At 46.7% G+C, this 17337-nt stretch overlaps 2 protein-coding genes across 2 annotated transcripts in view; one reads left to right on the forward strand and one right to left on the reverse strand.

The window, feature by feature from the left end:
- The first annotated feature begins 1553 nt into the window (after nt 1-1553).
- Nucleotides 1554-8282, forward strand: FEM1B (fem-1 homolog B). The gene is made up of 2 exons (XM_084817536.1): nt 1554-2470; nt 5104-8282. The coding sequence occupies exons 1-2, from the start codon at nt 2223-2225 to the stop codon at nt 6737-6739; spliced, it is 1884 nt and encodes a 627-aa protein (XP_084673662.1). The 5' UTR covers nt 1554-2222; the 3' UTR covers nt 6740-8282.
- Nucleotides 8283-12003: 3721 nt separating this feature from the next.
- Nucleotides 12004-17337, reverse strand: part of ITGA11 (integrin subunit alpha 11) — a 121457-nt gene continuing 116123 nt past the window's right edge. Inside the window, exons 29-30 of the mRNA XM_084816385.1 lie at nt 16545-16658; nt 12004-13853 (exon numbers count right to left, since the gene is read on the reverse strand). Of these exons, the coding sequence (XP_084672511.1) occupies nt 13782-13853; nt 16545-16658 (186 nt within the window). The 3' untranslated portion in view covers nt 12004-13781. The remainder of the gene's footprint in view (nt 13854-16544; nt 16659-17337) is intronic.

Consider the following 17337-nt stretch of genomic DNA (forward strand, 5'->3'; position numbering starts at 1 on the left):
CTCCATCTTGTAACTGTGCATTTGGTTTCTTTTTCCTAGGTGCAGAACTTGGCATTTATCCCTATGAAATGTCATTCTGTTGTTTTCTGCCCAGCACTCGTCTATCCAGATCACTTTGAATTTTGTTTCTGTCTTCCAAAGTATTAGCTATCCCGCCCAATTTTGTGTCATCTGCAAATCTGATCAGCATTCCCTGCACCTCCTCCTCCGTCATTAATAAAAATGTGGAAGAGCACCAGGTCCAGGACTGAGCCCTGCAGTACCCCGCTCTTTACCTCTCCCCGGTTTGAGAAGATCCCATTGATATTGCTTAATAATATGCTACAAAACTGCTACACCAGGATGGAGCTCCTTATACTAAATGTATGAGGGGCAGCTTCTCCAGCCATAGTGTGGTGATGGGGGGTGGCACAAGCTGCTCACCGGTCATTGCCAGCTATGTCCCAACAGAATCTCCCCAAATTCAGAAGCGAGTTTGAGAGGGAGGGGGCACTGCAGCCTACACGACCGGCAAGAACGAGAATGAGGCTTGCACTCCTCCAGTTTGCTGCAGAAATGTCCTGGCTCTAACTCAGTGAGTTCAGATTTGTTAGACAGACATGCCAGACTTTCGGGGCTCGAGGGAGAAAAGCTTTCAGGTGGGAGCTGCAGGTGCTGCATGAATCTGATGCAGCAAAAGCAACAAGCAAGAGTCTTGTGGCACTGACAGATTGATTGTGGCAGAAACCTTCCTCAGATGGACATGGTTGTCAGCTCTGGTCCATGGGGCCTTTCAGAGATCTTGGCAGACATTTATTTATACTAAAACTGACCCCTGAAGAAGGCCCGTACTCGGGGCCAAAACGCATAGGGCTATTTCTTGGAATAAAATTACATATATTTTTTCAGCATCCTGAGACCTCCTCTCCTTATTCCCTTGGGTTAAGTGGGCTTCGCCATCCTGTTTCACCAATTCCCTGTTTTTTTCTGGAGCAAGTTAAAGAGCTGGTTTAATTTAAGCTATACAGCTCTAAATTGTTTGGGAGCAAGTTATCTGAAGGTCTGTCTTCTCTCATATGAACTTGCCCATGTTTAAAGGTCTGGAGGTTTTATTATTACAATAATAAAACAAACACAGAGAGAAAGCACAATTATTCCAGGCAAATACCAGTTTTGTCTCAGCCAAAAACGAAACAAAAGATGCGGCTGTCTTGCAAATAACGCCACCCTGTGTGTAAAACAGCTGCTACTATATAACAAATACACAGTCAGCCAAGCTCAGCTAGCAGCGCAAACCCGGCGAGGCCCTCGCCAGAGACGCCGCGACTTACTCCCTCAGTTTTGCTCCCATCCTCGCCAACATAACGGGTCCAGGCAGGGCTGCAGCAGCCTGCTTGCGCGCGCGGCTCCTGGGCGAGAGGCCGCCCTGCCGCCCGCCTTCCCGGCTCGCCCTCCGCCCGCCAAGCGGCCAAAAGTCCTGCTTGGCTCCGGAACGATCTTTCTCCGGGGAGCAGTTTCCCAGTACGACGCCGATCCCCGGAGGACACACGAGGCCGCTTCCGCTTCCGGGAGTCGAGGCTCGGGGAGGGAGGAAGCTGGAGCGCGCCGCGAAAGCCGATCGGGCGGCTGGGAAGGGCACCTGCGGCGGCCCGTAGCCTCCGGCGCCTCCTCGTCCTATGCCATCCGCCGCAGCCAAGAGCAGCGTGCCGTGAGCCTCCCGGGCACCCGTAGCAATGCCGAGAGGCCTCCGGCCCTCCTTCCCGGGCGCTCCGCGGAGGTCTTCCGGGCACCCGGGGTGAGGGGCGGCCCTTTCTGGCCGCCTCTTTCCCCCACCGCGCTTGCTCCGGGCTCCTGCAGTTGGGGGAGGGGCGGGGAGCTTCGGCCTTCCCAGGGGGCCTGTGGCCTAAGCAGAGTGTCCCCCCGGCAGGAGCCCTCCTGGGGAGAGGCAAAGGGGGGCACCAGCCTGCCGCCCCCCGCGAGCATGGGGCCTGGGGCTTCCGACGGCTGGCCCCTGGGGAAGGCCCAGCCTGCCTGAACCGTGTGTGGTGCTGGCAGGGAACGGCAGGACGACGAGAAGCCCCGGAGCCCCCCCTGGCCCCAAGGGGGTCGGCCCGCATGCCCCTCCCCACTGCGGAGCCGCGGAGGGGGCGGAGGGGCGGGCGGAGGAAGAGCCCAGCTCGGCCCTGGCGCCGGCTGGGGGGGGCGGCGGGGGGCGTTGGAGGTCCCGGGAGGAGCAAGCAGCCATGGAGAGCCTGGCCGGCTACGTGTACAAGGCAGCCAGCGAGGGGCGGGTGCTGACCTTGGCCGCCCTGCTCCTGAACCGCTCCGAGAGCGACATCCGCTACCTGTTGGGCTACGTCACCCACCAGGGTGGGCAGCGATCGACTCCGCTCATCATTGCTGCCCGCAACGGGCACGCCAAAGTCGTGCGCCTGCTTCTGGAGCATTACCGTGTGCAGACCCAGCAGACCGGCACTGTCCGTTTTGATGGGTACGTACGCGTGCACACGAGTGAAGCGGGGTTGTGAGCTTCTCTGGTTAAGAAGAAGGGAAATTTGAAACGGGATGGTTCCTTGGATCGACACAGTTCAGGCTGGTCTTGTGGTAGGCTCACTCAATGAAAGTAAGGAAGTAGGTACATCATATACCTTTATTTGATTGTCACGTGATGATTCTATAAATGGTTGTCGAAGAAGCCTAAAACTAGAAGGAGCCAAAAGGCCGGCCAGGCTGCCTGTTGTGAGGGAAGACTGTTCATCCACTGCCCCACTCCCATGGATCAGTTTAACCATGCTGGACTATAATTAAAGAACAGACACATTGCAGAAAAGGTACCTGTAGACCAAAACTGTTAAGATAACTTAACCAACAATTCCAGTTGCACATAAGTACCTCCCCAGCCAATCTGTAGCTAATTTGTGGTCCTTTACATTTTGCCATCATTTTTTTCCAAACTGCATTGCAATTGTGAGAGCTGGGAATTACCCCCCCCTCACCCCGCAAAGCATTGGTCTGCAGAAACATGTGGGAAAATAGGTTTCCCACATGGAAAAACAAGAGTCCCATGACAATGTAAAGATGAACTTACTATGGCATGAGTTATTTAGCTTTAATTTACCAGATGCAATTTGCAGGGTTGTTCAATGTCATTGTCAAATTCCATATATGAAGATGTTGCTTAGACACATTAGCCCCCTTCATGTGTTACTCATTAAAAAGGAGCAGGCCATACCACTGCCCTTGTGATCCATGTGTTGAGCATGGACGACTGCAAAAGGAAAGCCTAAGTGTTTTGATCTTTACAGGTTTGGGACTCCGATCATGCAGGGTTCCCAGTTGGGTAGAGATCTTTGTGCAGCGGCTTTCCATTTGCTCAGTGCATGGATGTTTTGGGCAGAGTTGAAGAAGCTTCAGGGGCAGGGCCCCACTTACACAACGGAAGCTATATAGCTTCCGTTGTGTAATAATTACACTGTAATTCATGAGGGGACGCCATTGACAGTCTTAGTTCCAGTGTGCCAAGCTAAAAGCTGGGATATATGTGAAATATGGCTCAAAAGCCTCACCTGAAAAATTATGAGATGCATTTCTTCTCCTTCTGTCTGTTCTTCCAAGTGAGATGGTAGTATTGCTAATTGGGGTGGGGGGGTCTTAATTTCACTATAGTGCTCAGGAGGTCTTAAGAGCAAAACTGGAGTTCTTAGTTTTTGAAGTAGTTTTCATCCTTCCTTCCATTTTCTTAAGGCTATCAAACCAAAGGCAAACACATACTGCTGAAACATATAAAGCTCAGCATTTCCCAGGCGCATATCCTTTTTCTACCGCTTTGACAAATACACTGGATAATTTCTTTCTGTGACATCGCTGAGGGGCTGGGTTGCTGAGAGCTGTGGGGCATACCATTAAGGAGGGGAGCATAGACTGGCCCACATGGTGCAGCCAGACCTCCTAGCTGCCCTCTGCTCCTGTTGAAATGGACCAGGTATAATGATGGCATTTCAGGTTCTGGACAAGTTAGACAGGAAAGTCTAAACTGAGTTATGGCAGGAAATGATTTTCATGTAATCCCAAAGTAGTTCTAGAAACGATATAAGAATTACTTCTTTTGGAGAAAACTAAACGGTTGGACGTATCTCAGTTGGAGACAGGAAGTCAACTGCCTGTTGCATTAAAACTACCAGGAAACATCAAATAGGGCTGTCAAAGTTGAACTTCAGATTGGAGGTGGGAAGGGGAGGAGACAGCTACTGCCAACAGCTCACCTACTCTGCTTCTATCCCATTGACTTTAATAAGATTTGTATGGATAAATGACAAGAGGCTTGTGGCACCTTGTAAGCTAAACAGTTTATTATAGCATAAGCTTTCATGGCCCCAGCCACTTCATCAGTTGCATAAATGAATGGATAAGCGAGTTTTGCTACAGTACTTCATTAGGTGCAAAGAGCTGACCCTATAGCATCAGCCTGCTGCGGCCTGCTATCAGTCACTTGTCAATTCTAGACAGTTAGGAGAGGCTTGTAGGTGCAGTGTGTCCTGGCCCGGTGCTTGAGTCACTAGGAACAACTTCAGAGCCTCCCTTTTAAAACAACCGCAGCACTTTTACATAGTCGGGACAGGTCAGGAGAGAAAAATAAATGGGTTGTAACATTTTTTTTCTTTAAAACTGATAGTAGTCAAAGCAAAAACTTTCCAAGGCAGCCGTGACATAGCTGTTGTAAAAGTATCCTCTTCCCAGCCTCATAATAAGCACTTTGCATGCTCCCGGATGAAGTTTCCACTTTCTTTCGTTCCTTTGAGCCACCTTTAAAACTGAATGCTGCATTGTTGCCCTAACATGTTCCGACAGGAAGCTCCCTCTAGATGTGACTCTTAAAGCTGTAATTGCTGTAGCCTCACTTGTTTGAAGAGCTTTTCAGCCTTTGCTTGGTTATTCAACCTTGGTGAGATGTAAATGACAGGTTAAAACGGTTTGAAAAGCTGCTGAATACTCCCTCCTGATAGGCAGTGCAGTGAGATACTTCTCCACACTGAGAAACCCTTGCCTGTTTGATGGCCTTATTTCAAAGCTATTTTTAAGAATCACACCAGTTCTAACATCCAGTCTCTCCCTCTCCCTCTCTAGTTATGTCATTGATGGCGCCACAGCACTGTGGTGTGCAGCTGGGGCGGGGCACTTCGAAGTTGTGAAGCTCCTGGTCAGCCACGGGGCGAACGTCAATCACACGACCGTGACCAACTCGACTCCGCTACGCGCTGCATGCTTTGATGGCAGGCTCGACATCGTGAAATACCTGGTGGAGAACAACGCCAACATCAGCATCGCCAACAAGTACGACAACACTTGCCTTATGATTGCTGCTTACAAGGGTCACGTGGATGTGGTGCGCTATCTTCTAGAGCAGCATGCTGATCCCAATGCCAAAGCACACTGTGGCGCGACAGCATTGCATTTTGCAGCTGAGGCTGGTCACTTGGAGATAGTCCGTGAGCTGGTGAAGTGGAAGTCTGCCATGATGGTGAATGGCCATGGGATGACGCCTTTAAAAGTGGCTGCAGAGAGCTGTAAAGCTGATGTTGTCGAACTGCTGCTGGCACATGCTGACTGCGACCGTAAGAGCAGGATAGAAGCTTTGGAACTTCTGGGTGCCTCGTTTGCCAACGACCGAGAGAATTATGATATAATGAAGACCTATCATTATTTATATTTAGCCATGTTAGAGCGGTACAGAGATAGCGAGAACATTATAGAAAAGGAAGTCCTGCCTCGGATAGAAGCATATGGCAACCGAGCTGAATGCCGGACTCCTCGGGAACTAGAATCCATTCGGCAGGACAGAGATGCCCTGCACATGGAGGGCCTCATTGTCCGAGAGCGCATTCTAGGTTCTGACAATATTGATGTCTCGCACCCCATTATTTACCGTGGTGCCGTTTATGCAGATAACATGCAGTTTGAACAGTGTATCAAGCTCTGGCTTCATGCCTTGCATTTACGGCAGAAAGGCAGTAGGAATACCCATAAGGACCTCCTCCGCTTTGCTCAAGTCTTCTCTCAGATGATACACTTGAATGAGCCGGTAACAGCCAAGGACATTGAGAGCGTCTTGAGGTGTAGCGTCTTGGAGATAGAGCAAGGGATGGCCAGGGTCAAAAGCTCTCAGGATGCTGAGCTCCACACAGCCATGGACAACTATGAATGCAATATCTTCACCTTCTTGTACTTGGTGTGTATCTCCACCAAGACCCAGTGCAGGGATGAGGAGCAGTCACGAATTAACAAGCAGATTTATAATTTGATCCACCTCGATCCCAGGACACGAGATGGGTCTAGCTTGCTGCACCATGCTGTCAACTCCGGTACACCAGTGGATGACTTCCATACCAATGACGTCTGCAGCTTCCCCAATGCTCTGGTCACCAAACTCCTCTTGGACTGTGGTGCCGACGTCAACGTTGTGGATAATGAAGGGAACACCCCACTGCATGTCATAGTCCAGTACAACAGGCCCATCAGTGATTTTTTGACCTTGCATTCTATCATCATCAGCTTGGTTGAGGCTGGTGCTCATACAGATATGACTAACAAGCAGAAGAAAACTCCTCTTGACAAAAGCACCACTGGTGTGTCCGAAATACTCCTGAAAACTCAAATGAAGCTGAGTCTAAAGTGCCTGGCCGCTCGAGCTGTGCGTGTTCATCACATCAGCTACCACAACCAGATCCCCAAAACACTGGAAGAATTTGTAGAATTCCACTAGGGCCACACCTAGATGGTGGGGCTCTTTTCCTTCACGAAGGGTCAGACTCTAGTCAATAAAAAAGCAGGCAGAGCTTTTGAATTTCATTTTCTTCTCCCTTCTTTCAGTAGCGAATACACTCCAACCAGCTCCTCATAAACCGGCTGTCTTGCTCTGATTTGTAAACTTATCCTCTGGTGTCTGAAATTCCAGTTGGCAGAAGGAATGGGGTTCTGTTTTCTCTCTTAATGAAATGGTGTGTGGGGGGAAATCAAATTCTAAGTTAGAATGGGTGTAAAATATTTTGATACTATGATGCACACGGGTTTTACCATTGACAGCTGAGAATGCTTTAAGCGGCTACTTGCAAAGAGGTTTGCATTTAACTGGTTGAGCCAGCAAGTTACCTATGCAGCAGTTTGGAAAGTCTTCTTATGGGAGCAAGGGAGGAAGAGAGAATTCAGAAGGATCTTATTGCTGGGATATTACTAAAACATGCAAAGCAATCCAGGGAAATTTATTCTTCACCAGCCTGTTTTTAATGCCTTTTACTTCTTATTGAAGTTGTCAATAACATTTATTTTTAATTTCTTCTTGCAATGAAACAAAAATAACTGATCATTTCCCTTGCAAACAAAGGAAAATATAGGTTAAAATTCAGATGTGATACTGGGCTCACCAACATTACTTAAGTTATTAGTATCATTTTGGTTGATATTGAGAAGAAAAAAACAGGCATAATACCTTTCTAAATCACTTCTCCTTTATAATGAAGCTTTAAAAAAGAATAAGTTGCGTGCACAAATATCGTGTGTGTGTGAGATAGAGAGAGAGAGAGAGAGAATCATTGTGAGCGTGTGTTTCCTAGATCAGCTAAAGCAGCCATCCCCAATCAGGCACCCTCCAGATGTGTCAGACCACAACTCCCATCATCCCCACAAGAACTGTAGTCCCAACACACCTGGAGGGCACCAGATTCGGGAAAGTTGAGGTGAACCATTGTGGTTAAGGCCAGATCTTAATCTCACACCTGAAATGTTAACCTGAAATGCATTTTCCTGATACCTTCCAACTAGCTAACAAACAAGGATCCTTTAAATTATGAGCTTATATTATTTTAGAATTAAATTCCCCTGGCAGGGAAGGATCAGGGAAGAATAATAAATTGTGTTGGCAGCACCCTGCCCTAAGAATAAGTATATTTTTTTCAGTCCGTTCATTATGGCATTCTTCAGGGAAATAGATTCTCACCCACCCCCAAATCCTCCCCCCACCAAAACAACCTATACAAAGGCCATTTTTTAAATCATTAGCAGTATCTTGATTGTATGAAAAATATCTGACTTGTGAAAAGTATCCTTGACAGAAACTTCAGCAGCCAAATGTTTTTTGGACAGGTTACTGAAAATACTTGCCATTATTTTAAATGCCACTTTCTAACTGTCAGATGGTGAAAGAATGTTCTGCAGTCATTTTTAAAAAATGGGTAAGAGAGCTCTAATAAAAAGGGGCATTCCAGGCACAGGTGTGTGTTTGTATTACAAATAAAACGAATGTGAAATTAGCTATTCTGATTTGTTATGCTGCAAAGCGACATGTTCTTGCTCTCACTGGATGTCAGGAGCAGACCTGAGTAGTGTTCAGCGAGAAATGGTTTAGTGGCACTGCATTTTACTTTTAAATTTGCTCAATTAGAATCAAACTGTCAGAAAGACATTTGTAATGTGTCTAATGGACCTTGAACAGTAGTGTGAAGAACTGACAAGATGCTCAGCCAAAGTCTTCCCTACTGTTCCTTAAATGGACAAGCCTGGTGTCACCCTTTCTGGTATTCTGTGCTTGCCTTCTTGCCAGCTTATCTGGAGTTGAGCCATTCTGTGTTTCCGCAACTTGTTTTGCAGATTTCTGATGAGGCACTGAGGGATGGCCAAAGTGTGTTTTAATCCCTCCCAGCAGGGTTGGGGAGAGGCGAAGGATTTGAAAGTGGCCAGGGGTCCCTTTTTACCATGTGAACTTGGGATACCTGTTTCTGAGACCCAGAAGGTTGGATCCAGTTTTCGGTGCATGCAACTGGGCTGGTGGAATTGCATTTCCACACCCCACCCTCTTCCCCGTGGCAGCCCTGACAGCCCCCCGAAAGTGCTACATAGAGGGTCGGGGGACCCTGTAGAATGGGGTGAGCTATGGTGTGTGTGTGGATCCTCAAACGTAGGGCAGGGGCGCCTTCTGTCCATGGATGGCAAATCCTGGATCCAACCTAGCATCCTTCTGTTTTTGAGAAGAGAAAGCATGTGCAGTGACAGTCATCACAGAAGTTAACACTCGCAGATCCTATTATTGCCCAATTATAATTCATGAGTGTAAGAAAGACATCCATCACGGGAAAGTCTAAGCCAGGGTGGGAAACCTTTTATGGGCCAAGGGGAAGATTCTCTCCAACCCCACCCACAGGATAGATGATGTTCAGGATCTCTACCCCCTGACGTCATCAGGCCCTTGGCTGAAGCTCCAGCCAGTGCCTCAGAGATCTGGCATTGCTTGGTGCAGGCTTTTCCCAGCCAGGGGAAGCCTGCACAGAGGGAAGCTGGCTTGGAGGAGTGCTCCTCTAACCTGGAGCTTAGCCTGGGAGCCAGCTGTGCTCCACCCAGGCGCTCCCTGGCTAGGGAAAGGCTGAGCAGAGCAGAGCTCACTGAGTCGCCACCTTGCTCCTTTGTGTTCCCCGTGTGGGGGAGGAGCAAAGCGGACTCAAGTGGTGCCTTGAAGTGTCGGCTAAGCGTGAAGTGGCATTGCTTTTACTTCGCCTTCCTCATGCGGGGAAGATGAGGGAGGCACGAAGCCACTGAGCTGCAGCCGTGAAGTTGCCACCTGGTGGCTCCCCTGCCCCCTCATCAGATGGGCTGGCTGAATCTGGCCTGTGGGCCAGAGGTTCCCCACCCCTGGTCTAAGCTATATTGGATAGGCTATTCCCTTTACATAGATCATGATATGAAATGCACCAATTAACGGCCTGATCCTGTGTGCTGTTGCACAAGTGCTGTTCATAAGAAGGATGCTGTATATGAAGGCCCTTGTTGACTTGGAAACTGGTCCTCTGTCCCTATACCAGCAAAGTTGTAGCTATCTGGCCTATGGAATCTGGTACAATTCTTACCTGATCCTCTATTCCAGTTGTTGTTGTTGTTCAGTCGTTCAGTCGTGTCCGACTCTTCGTGACCCCATGGACCATAGCACGCCAGGCCTTCCTGTCCTCCGCTCTCTCCCGGAGTGTGCTCAAGTTCATATTCATTGCATCGGTGATGCTATCCAGCCATCTCATCCTCTGCCGTCCCCTTCTCCTTTTGCCTTCAGTCTTGCCTTCAGTTTTGCCTTCAGTCTATTCCAGTACTGCCTTTTAAACTTTGCTATGGTGATTTCTGATTTGAGCATGATTTAACTGCATTGTAATAAGAACACTTATTTTGAACTCTACTAGAAATGTTTGGATTGGCTGCGTTAGTACACTTGTTATAGTGAGCTGATTCAAGATGGTTGATTGGAGGAATAAGTTTTGGAAGAAAAAGTAGTTCAGGTCATGGATGTCTTTAGATCCATTAATGGATCTTGTGTTGGCATATGGATTAATCCCACTGGCCAGATATGAAAGTGTTGGTATTCCTCACCAACGTCCATTCTAGGCAATTTAGTTGAACATTCTGTTTGCACCGTGGCCAACCAACCAGATGTCTGTGGGAAGCCCACAACAGGACATGAATGCAACAGCACCTTCTCACTCATGTTCCCCAGCAGTTGGCATATAGCCTCTAATAATGGTTGTAATATATCGCTATTGTGACTAGTAGCTATTGATAGCCTTATTCTCCATGAATTTGTCGAACCCCCTTTTAATGCTGTCCAAATTGGTGGCCATCACTGCACCTCGTGGCAGCGAATTCCATAGTTTTACTATGCTACCTTTTATCTGTCCTGAAGCTCCCGCAATTTAGCTTCATTGGATGACCCTGGGTTCTTGTATCATGAAAGAAAAACCTCCCCCCGCAAATCATGCATAATTTTATAGTTCCCTATTATGTCTCCCCCCATTCCCCCCATATAATCTATTTTCTGAACTGAAAAGTCCCTAACATAACCTTTTCTTGTAAGGAAGTTGCTCCAGTTATCTGATCATTTTGGTTGCCCTTTTCTGCAACTTTCACAGTTTGCTAGGAACGTATTTGACATAACAGGCTTTTAACAAAATGGTTGGGCTCCGTGCAAATTTTCCTGGTGATGTTAAGAGTGAAGCAGCATTAAGAGTGAAGCATGTTAAGAGTGAAGCATGCAGCTGTCAAGGTTATTGTGTCCCACTTTGAAAAGTTCAGCTGTGGTGAGTTGTACACCTGGCCCTTTTGGGGACATACATAAGACAACTTCATTGTACCAAAAGCACATAGAAAGGTAGTCTAAATGGGATCCCTAAAGACTGGACTCCAAATAAGATTTTTCCTGTGGCTTTTGGGTTGGCAATTCAGCGATGAATACAAGCGTGGGAAGCCAGCCTCAAAAGATGGGAGATCTTGTGATCTTCCCTTGTGAACTGTAGTACCATACGCGTAGAGGCATTTGCTGTCTGGTTCCTGTGAGGATTGGAGGAGTGTATTCGGTCCATCTCCGGCTCGTCAGCAATGACCTAACTCTGCCTCTCTTTAGTCCACTCACACCGTTGATGCAGTGCACTGGAGCCTCATCAAAACTGCTCTGTGACTAAGTTTCTAGTCCTTTGCAATGGAGAACGTCCTCCTTTCAGCTGCACCTGCTCCCTCCCCAGAGCACAGACGTCCCCACAGAAAGAGCAACTTCAGGTATGCTAGCAGTGTAGATTAATGTGCACTGACACACTCCACCCACTCTTGTGAGTTTAAATACTAAAAGGAGAGTGGGAGGGAAGGAGCAACATGGGAGCTTTTATTATAAGCTGGGCATCATCTGTCTCTTTGCCAATCTCTAGAAAACCACCATAAGATCAAATAAGAAAACAATGTCAGGGTTTTTCCCCCTCAAAAGCCCAAGGCTGACTGGGTATTTTGACTTACAAGTATGTACTAACTGCCTGTGGCTTTAAAGACAGCTTTTTGTTTCAAGGTTACCGGTGAGTTTTTTGCTGAGCAGGTTCAAAGGAGCAAGTGAAGGAGGAAATGGTGGTGGGAGGGAGGGAGGGAGGGAGGAAGGAAGGAAGGAAGGAAGAGCATAGTAAGATCAGGGCAACCTTTTTGAACTTGTTAACTGAATTTCTAACCCAGCAGCCATGTAGATTTATTATAGTTATTATTTATTTGAAGTGTTTTAATGCCACTCCTCAGCCAAAAAGGCCCCCAGATCAGCTGACATATAATCAATTAAATGAGACTGTCCCTGCCGGCAGGCTTACAATCTAAGTAACTATCCAATTGAAGGTGACTTTCCTAAAGCAAAGTGCTCTGGAAGATTTCGAGAGCCAGTTGTGTTCCCTGCCTGTCTTTGCATGCCTTTCTGTGAGAGCAATTTCACACGGCCAACACTTCGTTAAAGCGTCCCTTTTGTGAGTACTAAAATATTTACGATGGGATACTATCTGTCAGCAGCTGGTCTTGCCTGTTTGTGACAAGATCCTTCCAATGAATGTCAGAAATGTGTGTAATTTTCTCCAAATGAAACAGGCAACATTTTTAGTTCCTTTAAAAAACGCCTTAGACAACCGAGAACATCTTAAACCCTTTAACTTAAACAAAAGTTTAATTTTCTAAACAACACCCTACTGCTACAGCATTTTACATATGTTACTGCACTCAGCTGAACAGATCTCATTTTCAGTCAATAATATTAACAATTGTATAAATAATTCTATTATGCAAAAGAAAAAAGGGTCAAATTAAAACCTTTTCACCACACAAAAGTATATACATATAATACAGTTTTCCTGTCTTCGTTGGTTTTGGAAATTGCACAACTTGGGGAACAACACTTCAAACTGGTTTTTTTCTCTTAAAATCACCTTTAAAAATAAGAAAGGTAAACATTTTTAGAATAAGTATATACAGCTGAGGATTGCAGGCTTGTGTTAAGGTGCTTACAATTGTTGGTATCTGTTTTCAGTGCATTAAAAGAAGACAATTAAGGGCTCTTCAATTGTTCCATTTAAAATATGGAAGAGGCGGGGGGGGGGTGTCTGTTTCCCTGGGCACTTCTTCTGCACCAGCCCCTTCGAAATGAATGGGAGTTCCATGTGCGGAAGAATCTTTTGCTTGGGCCCATCATCAAGGTTTGATGAACAGCATCAGAGTAATGATATTGTAACTTTACTGGTTCACAGGTAAACGCAGTCAAGTAACATCATTGCAGCATTTCCTCTCTTCTGACAAGGGATGGCTAGAGAACAGTTTTCATTTTAAAGCAACTTTCTGCAGAGTCCTTTTGTTCAGAGTCTCAGTCCCTCAAATTCTTTTGAGTGCTGCCTCATTTTGTAAAAGCTCTTGATTTGTTTTGAAGAGAAGCTCCTTGAAGGCCACCTTTGCCGAATGCGCCAATCTGTCTCATTCTCCCTTGACACCTTGGATAAGCAGCTGCCATAAAAAGACTCTGTGAAGACTCATTCCACGTTTGCTGTTGGTGGTATCTGTGTGGGTCTAGGGATTCCAAAGCTTTTCCCAGTGAGAATGCGGACTAAAAAGTGGGTGTCCCCAAAGTAGGAGGTGTACTTGTGCCATAGACAGAAAAGGAGTGGAGCTACGAGTCTGATGTCACCCCAGAGCTCCTCTGGCATGATATTTGTCTGCCTTGGGGCACACAGATTTCTTGTTAAAGAGATGACCACTGAAGGATCCCCTATCCCTGTTAACTTACCCTCCCAGTCCTCGCTGCGTGCTTCCAGTGTCTTAGGCAGAGGGAAACAAAACCAGTTTGAAGTACCTCGAGCTGGCTACATCTTGCCCCTTGCAGGTAATGCGTAGCAGTTTGGTTGCTTTCAACGAAGGGAGCCTGAACAATGCCAATGAAGGCCTCCATGCCAAACAAAACTTGGGTAACTGAGTCGCTTGGGGGAACGGATGTCTTAGTCCAACTCTTTGGAGTTCTGGTCCTGGGCTGTGTCTCTCTTGCGGCTGGCACTTTTAAAAAAGCCAAGCTGCAGGAACAGGAAAATAAAAAGAAAAGCCCATTGATACTTCACTGGCTGGCATTAATAGTGCTGGAGGGACTCGGGCCATGAGTCACTTAACCTGAACGTGAAGGGTTAATATGTACCTGAGTCGGGTGGAAGGGGTCTCTGGGAGGTCGTACTGCCTTTTCCTTGCCTTCTCCCCCTACTCTCCTACTTCTTCCTACTTCCTCCTGCAAGGGCTGCTGACCATGAGGCTGACCTCAGCCAACGTACCTGGAGTTGTAAGTCTGCAATATCTCAAGTAAAGTCTGTCCTTAACTCACCACTCGAGTGTGTTGTGTCTACATCCATGGCTACTGATGGGGGGTGGATTCAGACTTCAAACAGTACCTCTGATGGCTTGCATTAATAGTACTACTGCTCTTGGAATGTCTGGGTGACATCACTGCACACTCATGCTAGAGAGTTTAATTGTGTTATTGTATTTATTCAGACTTATACCCCACCTTCGCTTCACTGCGGCTTCCAATTAAATAAGGAAACATTCAATACAGAAAACAGCAACCCATGAACTAGGAGCCAATAAAAAGGCAAAACCCGACAAAAGCTTAATCAGTTGATTTTCCGCCTGTTCCACCGTTCTTTTGGCATTGTACCTCTGTCCTTAAGCAAGATCGCAGCCGTAGTTGTCAGGGGATGCAAAGGCAGGGCTGGCCCAAGGTCTTTTGCTGCCTGAGGTGGAGGACAAGATGGCGCCCCTCCCCCACATTCCACCTGCAGAAGTCGACTGGACTGGCAGCTGAACCTCACTTCAGCACCGGTGATGGGCAGCATCCCCACCTCACCTGAGGGCCACAGGCCAGCCCAGGGGCTGCAGGTAGGCCACATGGCGCACACTGCTCTGTCCTCCAACAGGGGGAACAGCCAGGGGGTGGCTGCTGCCGGCCCCATAATCTGCTGCCTGGGGGGACTACCTGACTGCCTAATGGCAGGGCTGGCCTACCAAATGATTATCGTTATTAGGTGTGGCAGACAAAACTACTTTGGTGGAAATGGGTTTGTTACTTTAATGGGGGAAAATGGTAACAACAGTTGTGTAGATTTTGTTTTAACCCTAATTTGCCTTCCCATCAAAAGGGCACTTGGTAGATGTTTTCATATATGAATATATGAAGCTGCCGTATACTGAGTCAGACCTTTGGTCCATGAAGACCCCATTGTCTGCTCTGACTTCCAGTGACATTTGAGGATCTCAGGCAAAGGCCCTTCTTAGCTTTGCTCCTTGAGATCCTGATCTGGAGGTGCCAGGGCTTGAACCCAGGACATGCAAAGCAAGGATTTTACCACTCAGGTGCCCCCTACAACAGTGGAGCAGAACACCAGTGCCCACAACTCAAAACAAATGCAAAGCCAGGCCTATCAAAAGGTCTTTTGTCATGTTTTGGGGGTAATTTACCTGTAATTGTGGGTGCTTCCACACTATGGGTTTAGTGTGGAATTGCCATGCTTTGTTCACTCAGTGTTTACAGGACTTCCACACGATGCCTTCATCCAATCATTGTTATCCTGTATTTTCCCTGTAGTTCTTCTGTTTTTTTCGCAGATTGCAGGAAGTCTGAGCTTTTTTCATAAAAATGGAAGGGGAGTACTATCTCCACAATTGTAGATGGCTTTAGTGCTATTCTTTCACCTTTTTCATAGGGTGGGGTCTTCACTTGGCCAGTGATGTATTGGAAAAGTGAACTGAACACAACTCGGCACATACTCATTATGACCTTGTGGTGGATGTCACTTTATGACCCGGTTTTTATTGTTAAAATGTTTCTGATTACATATTTTTAAATGAAAGAAAAGTACAGCACTATAGCATCACAATGCTATAATGTTAATTTAAAAAACAAAACAAAAAATTTCCAGTTGCTTCCAAAATGATAAAAAATATTCTTAATTAAAATTATTGTATTATTGTGTCATAGCACGATACCTCCCTTTTTCATGAAAGAGGGGTACAGAACTATAACAGCACTATGCTGTAATGTTATTTTTGTATTACGGTGTTATAATGCTAATACAATAATGCTAAAACATGTTTTTAAAGGATTTAAAAAACTTCCTAGCCACCACCACCATTTTGTCAGTGATCAGAAAAGATTTTTTTTAATGTTGAAGGGAGACATTAACGTCATAGCACTACACCTCTCTTGTACATCCAAGTAAATGTGTTCAGGGGTGTATTCCTTAAAAAAAGCAAAGAAATACGAAATACAGCCTGCACATTTTTGATATTTAGAAACTCATGTGAAAAGGAGATCGCTGTGAGCTGACAGCTTGCATCCACTTCCCAGTGCCCACACCCTAGTCAGCAGCCTCCCACAGTGTGCGCACTTGTGTGTTTGTCTGGGGGATCTGCTGTGTGAAATGCCCGTCTGGCGATGGATGCCCTTAGCACCAAGGCAGCCGAGCCCGGGCAGGATCGGCTCCACATTCCAAAATGCAACAGAGACATTGAGTTGGCCGTGGCTGTGCCGTGGCTGTGCCAGGGCCCGCGGTGCACTGTTCATGCTGTTTTATGCTCCGGTGAACGAAGAGCAGTGTCAGCTGGCCCCTGAGCTGAGACGTGTGGCTACGTGACTCCTGCTCCCCGCAGGGGCAGCTATCCCATGGTAGCAGAGCGAGCCTCGTCTATCGAGCACAAGGGGCGGGGTGGAGGCTTACCTTCCACAGAGCCAGCACAAGCAGCGCCAGCAGCAGAAGACCGCCCAATGTGCTCCCAATTATGATCCAGATGGGGATGTGGGACTCTTCTGTCTTGGAGATTTCAAATACGATCTGCAAGAGGAATACAGTAAGGGCATTAGCAAGCAGCTTTTCAGTAGAACTCGCCTTATATTGTATCCAAGAAGGACGAGGGCAGCGGAGGTGATCTCCAGGGAAGTCTAGAAGAAAAAGGTTTGGTTAGGGTTCATCTTGGGCTGACTCTGCAGAAGAATGCACAAGACAAGCACTCCTGTCAGTTATTGGCTGTTTCCAGGAGAGGGCACTAGCGTTCCACTTTTTTTTGGTTTGAGTGTCCTAAAGGTGTGCGCATAGAAAAGTGCAAGGCACAATCTTCCACTCTGGGTTATGTGTTTACTATTTTAGCACCAGGGTTGCAACCCCAAGTCTATTCAAAACCAACACTGCCCCTCATTAGTGTTTAATTTCTAATCAGAAGTGCTGGGGGCAGAAGCTACCCCTGCTGGGTTATTCAGTGAGGATTTGCAACTGATTGACTGAAAGATACCTAGTTTTCATTCTAGTAGTTGGTGCAAACTTGCAAGGAGCTCTTGAATGTGTTAATTAATTAAATTAATTTATTTATTGCAATTACTTCTATCCCGCCTTTCAGGATACAAATCCTTCCAAGGCACCTTAGAAGTAACACCAAAATATATTAATAAATTCACAATAAACAATACTAATATATAAACAGTCATCAGGATCCCTCATGGCAGCTGGGAATAATGAC

The sequence above is a fragment of the Heloderma suspectum genome, chromosome 11 (assembly GCF_057233095.1).
Source record: "Heloderma suspectum isolate Gila_16-S chromosome 11, 16-S_ref, whole genome shotgun sequence".
NCBI lineage: Eukaryota > Metazoa > Chordata > Lepidosauria > Squamata > Helodermatidae > Heloderma > Heloderma suspectum.

Coding starts and splice junctions, on each gene's coding strand:
- FEM1B (XM_084817536.1), top strand. CDS start 2,223: ATGGAGAGCCTGGCCGGCTACGTGTACAAGGCAGCCAGCGAGGGGCGG. Junction 2,471..5,103: donor GGCACTGTCCGTTTTGATGG/GTACGTACGCGT, acceptor CTCCCTCTCTAG/TTATGTCATTGATGGCGCCA.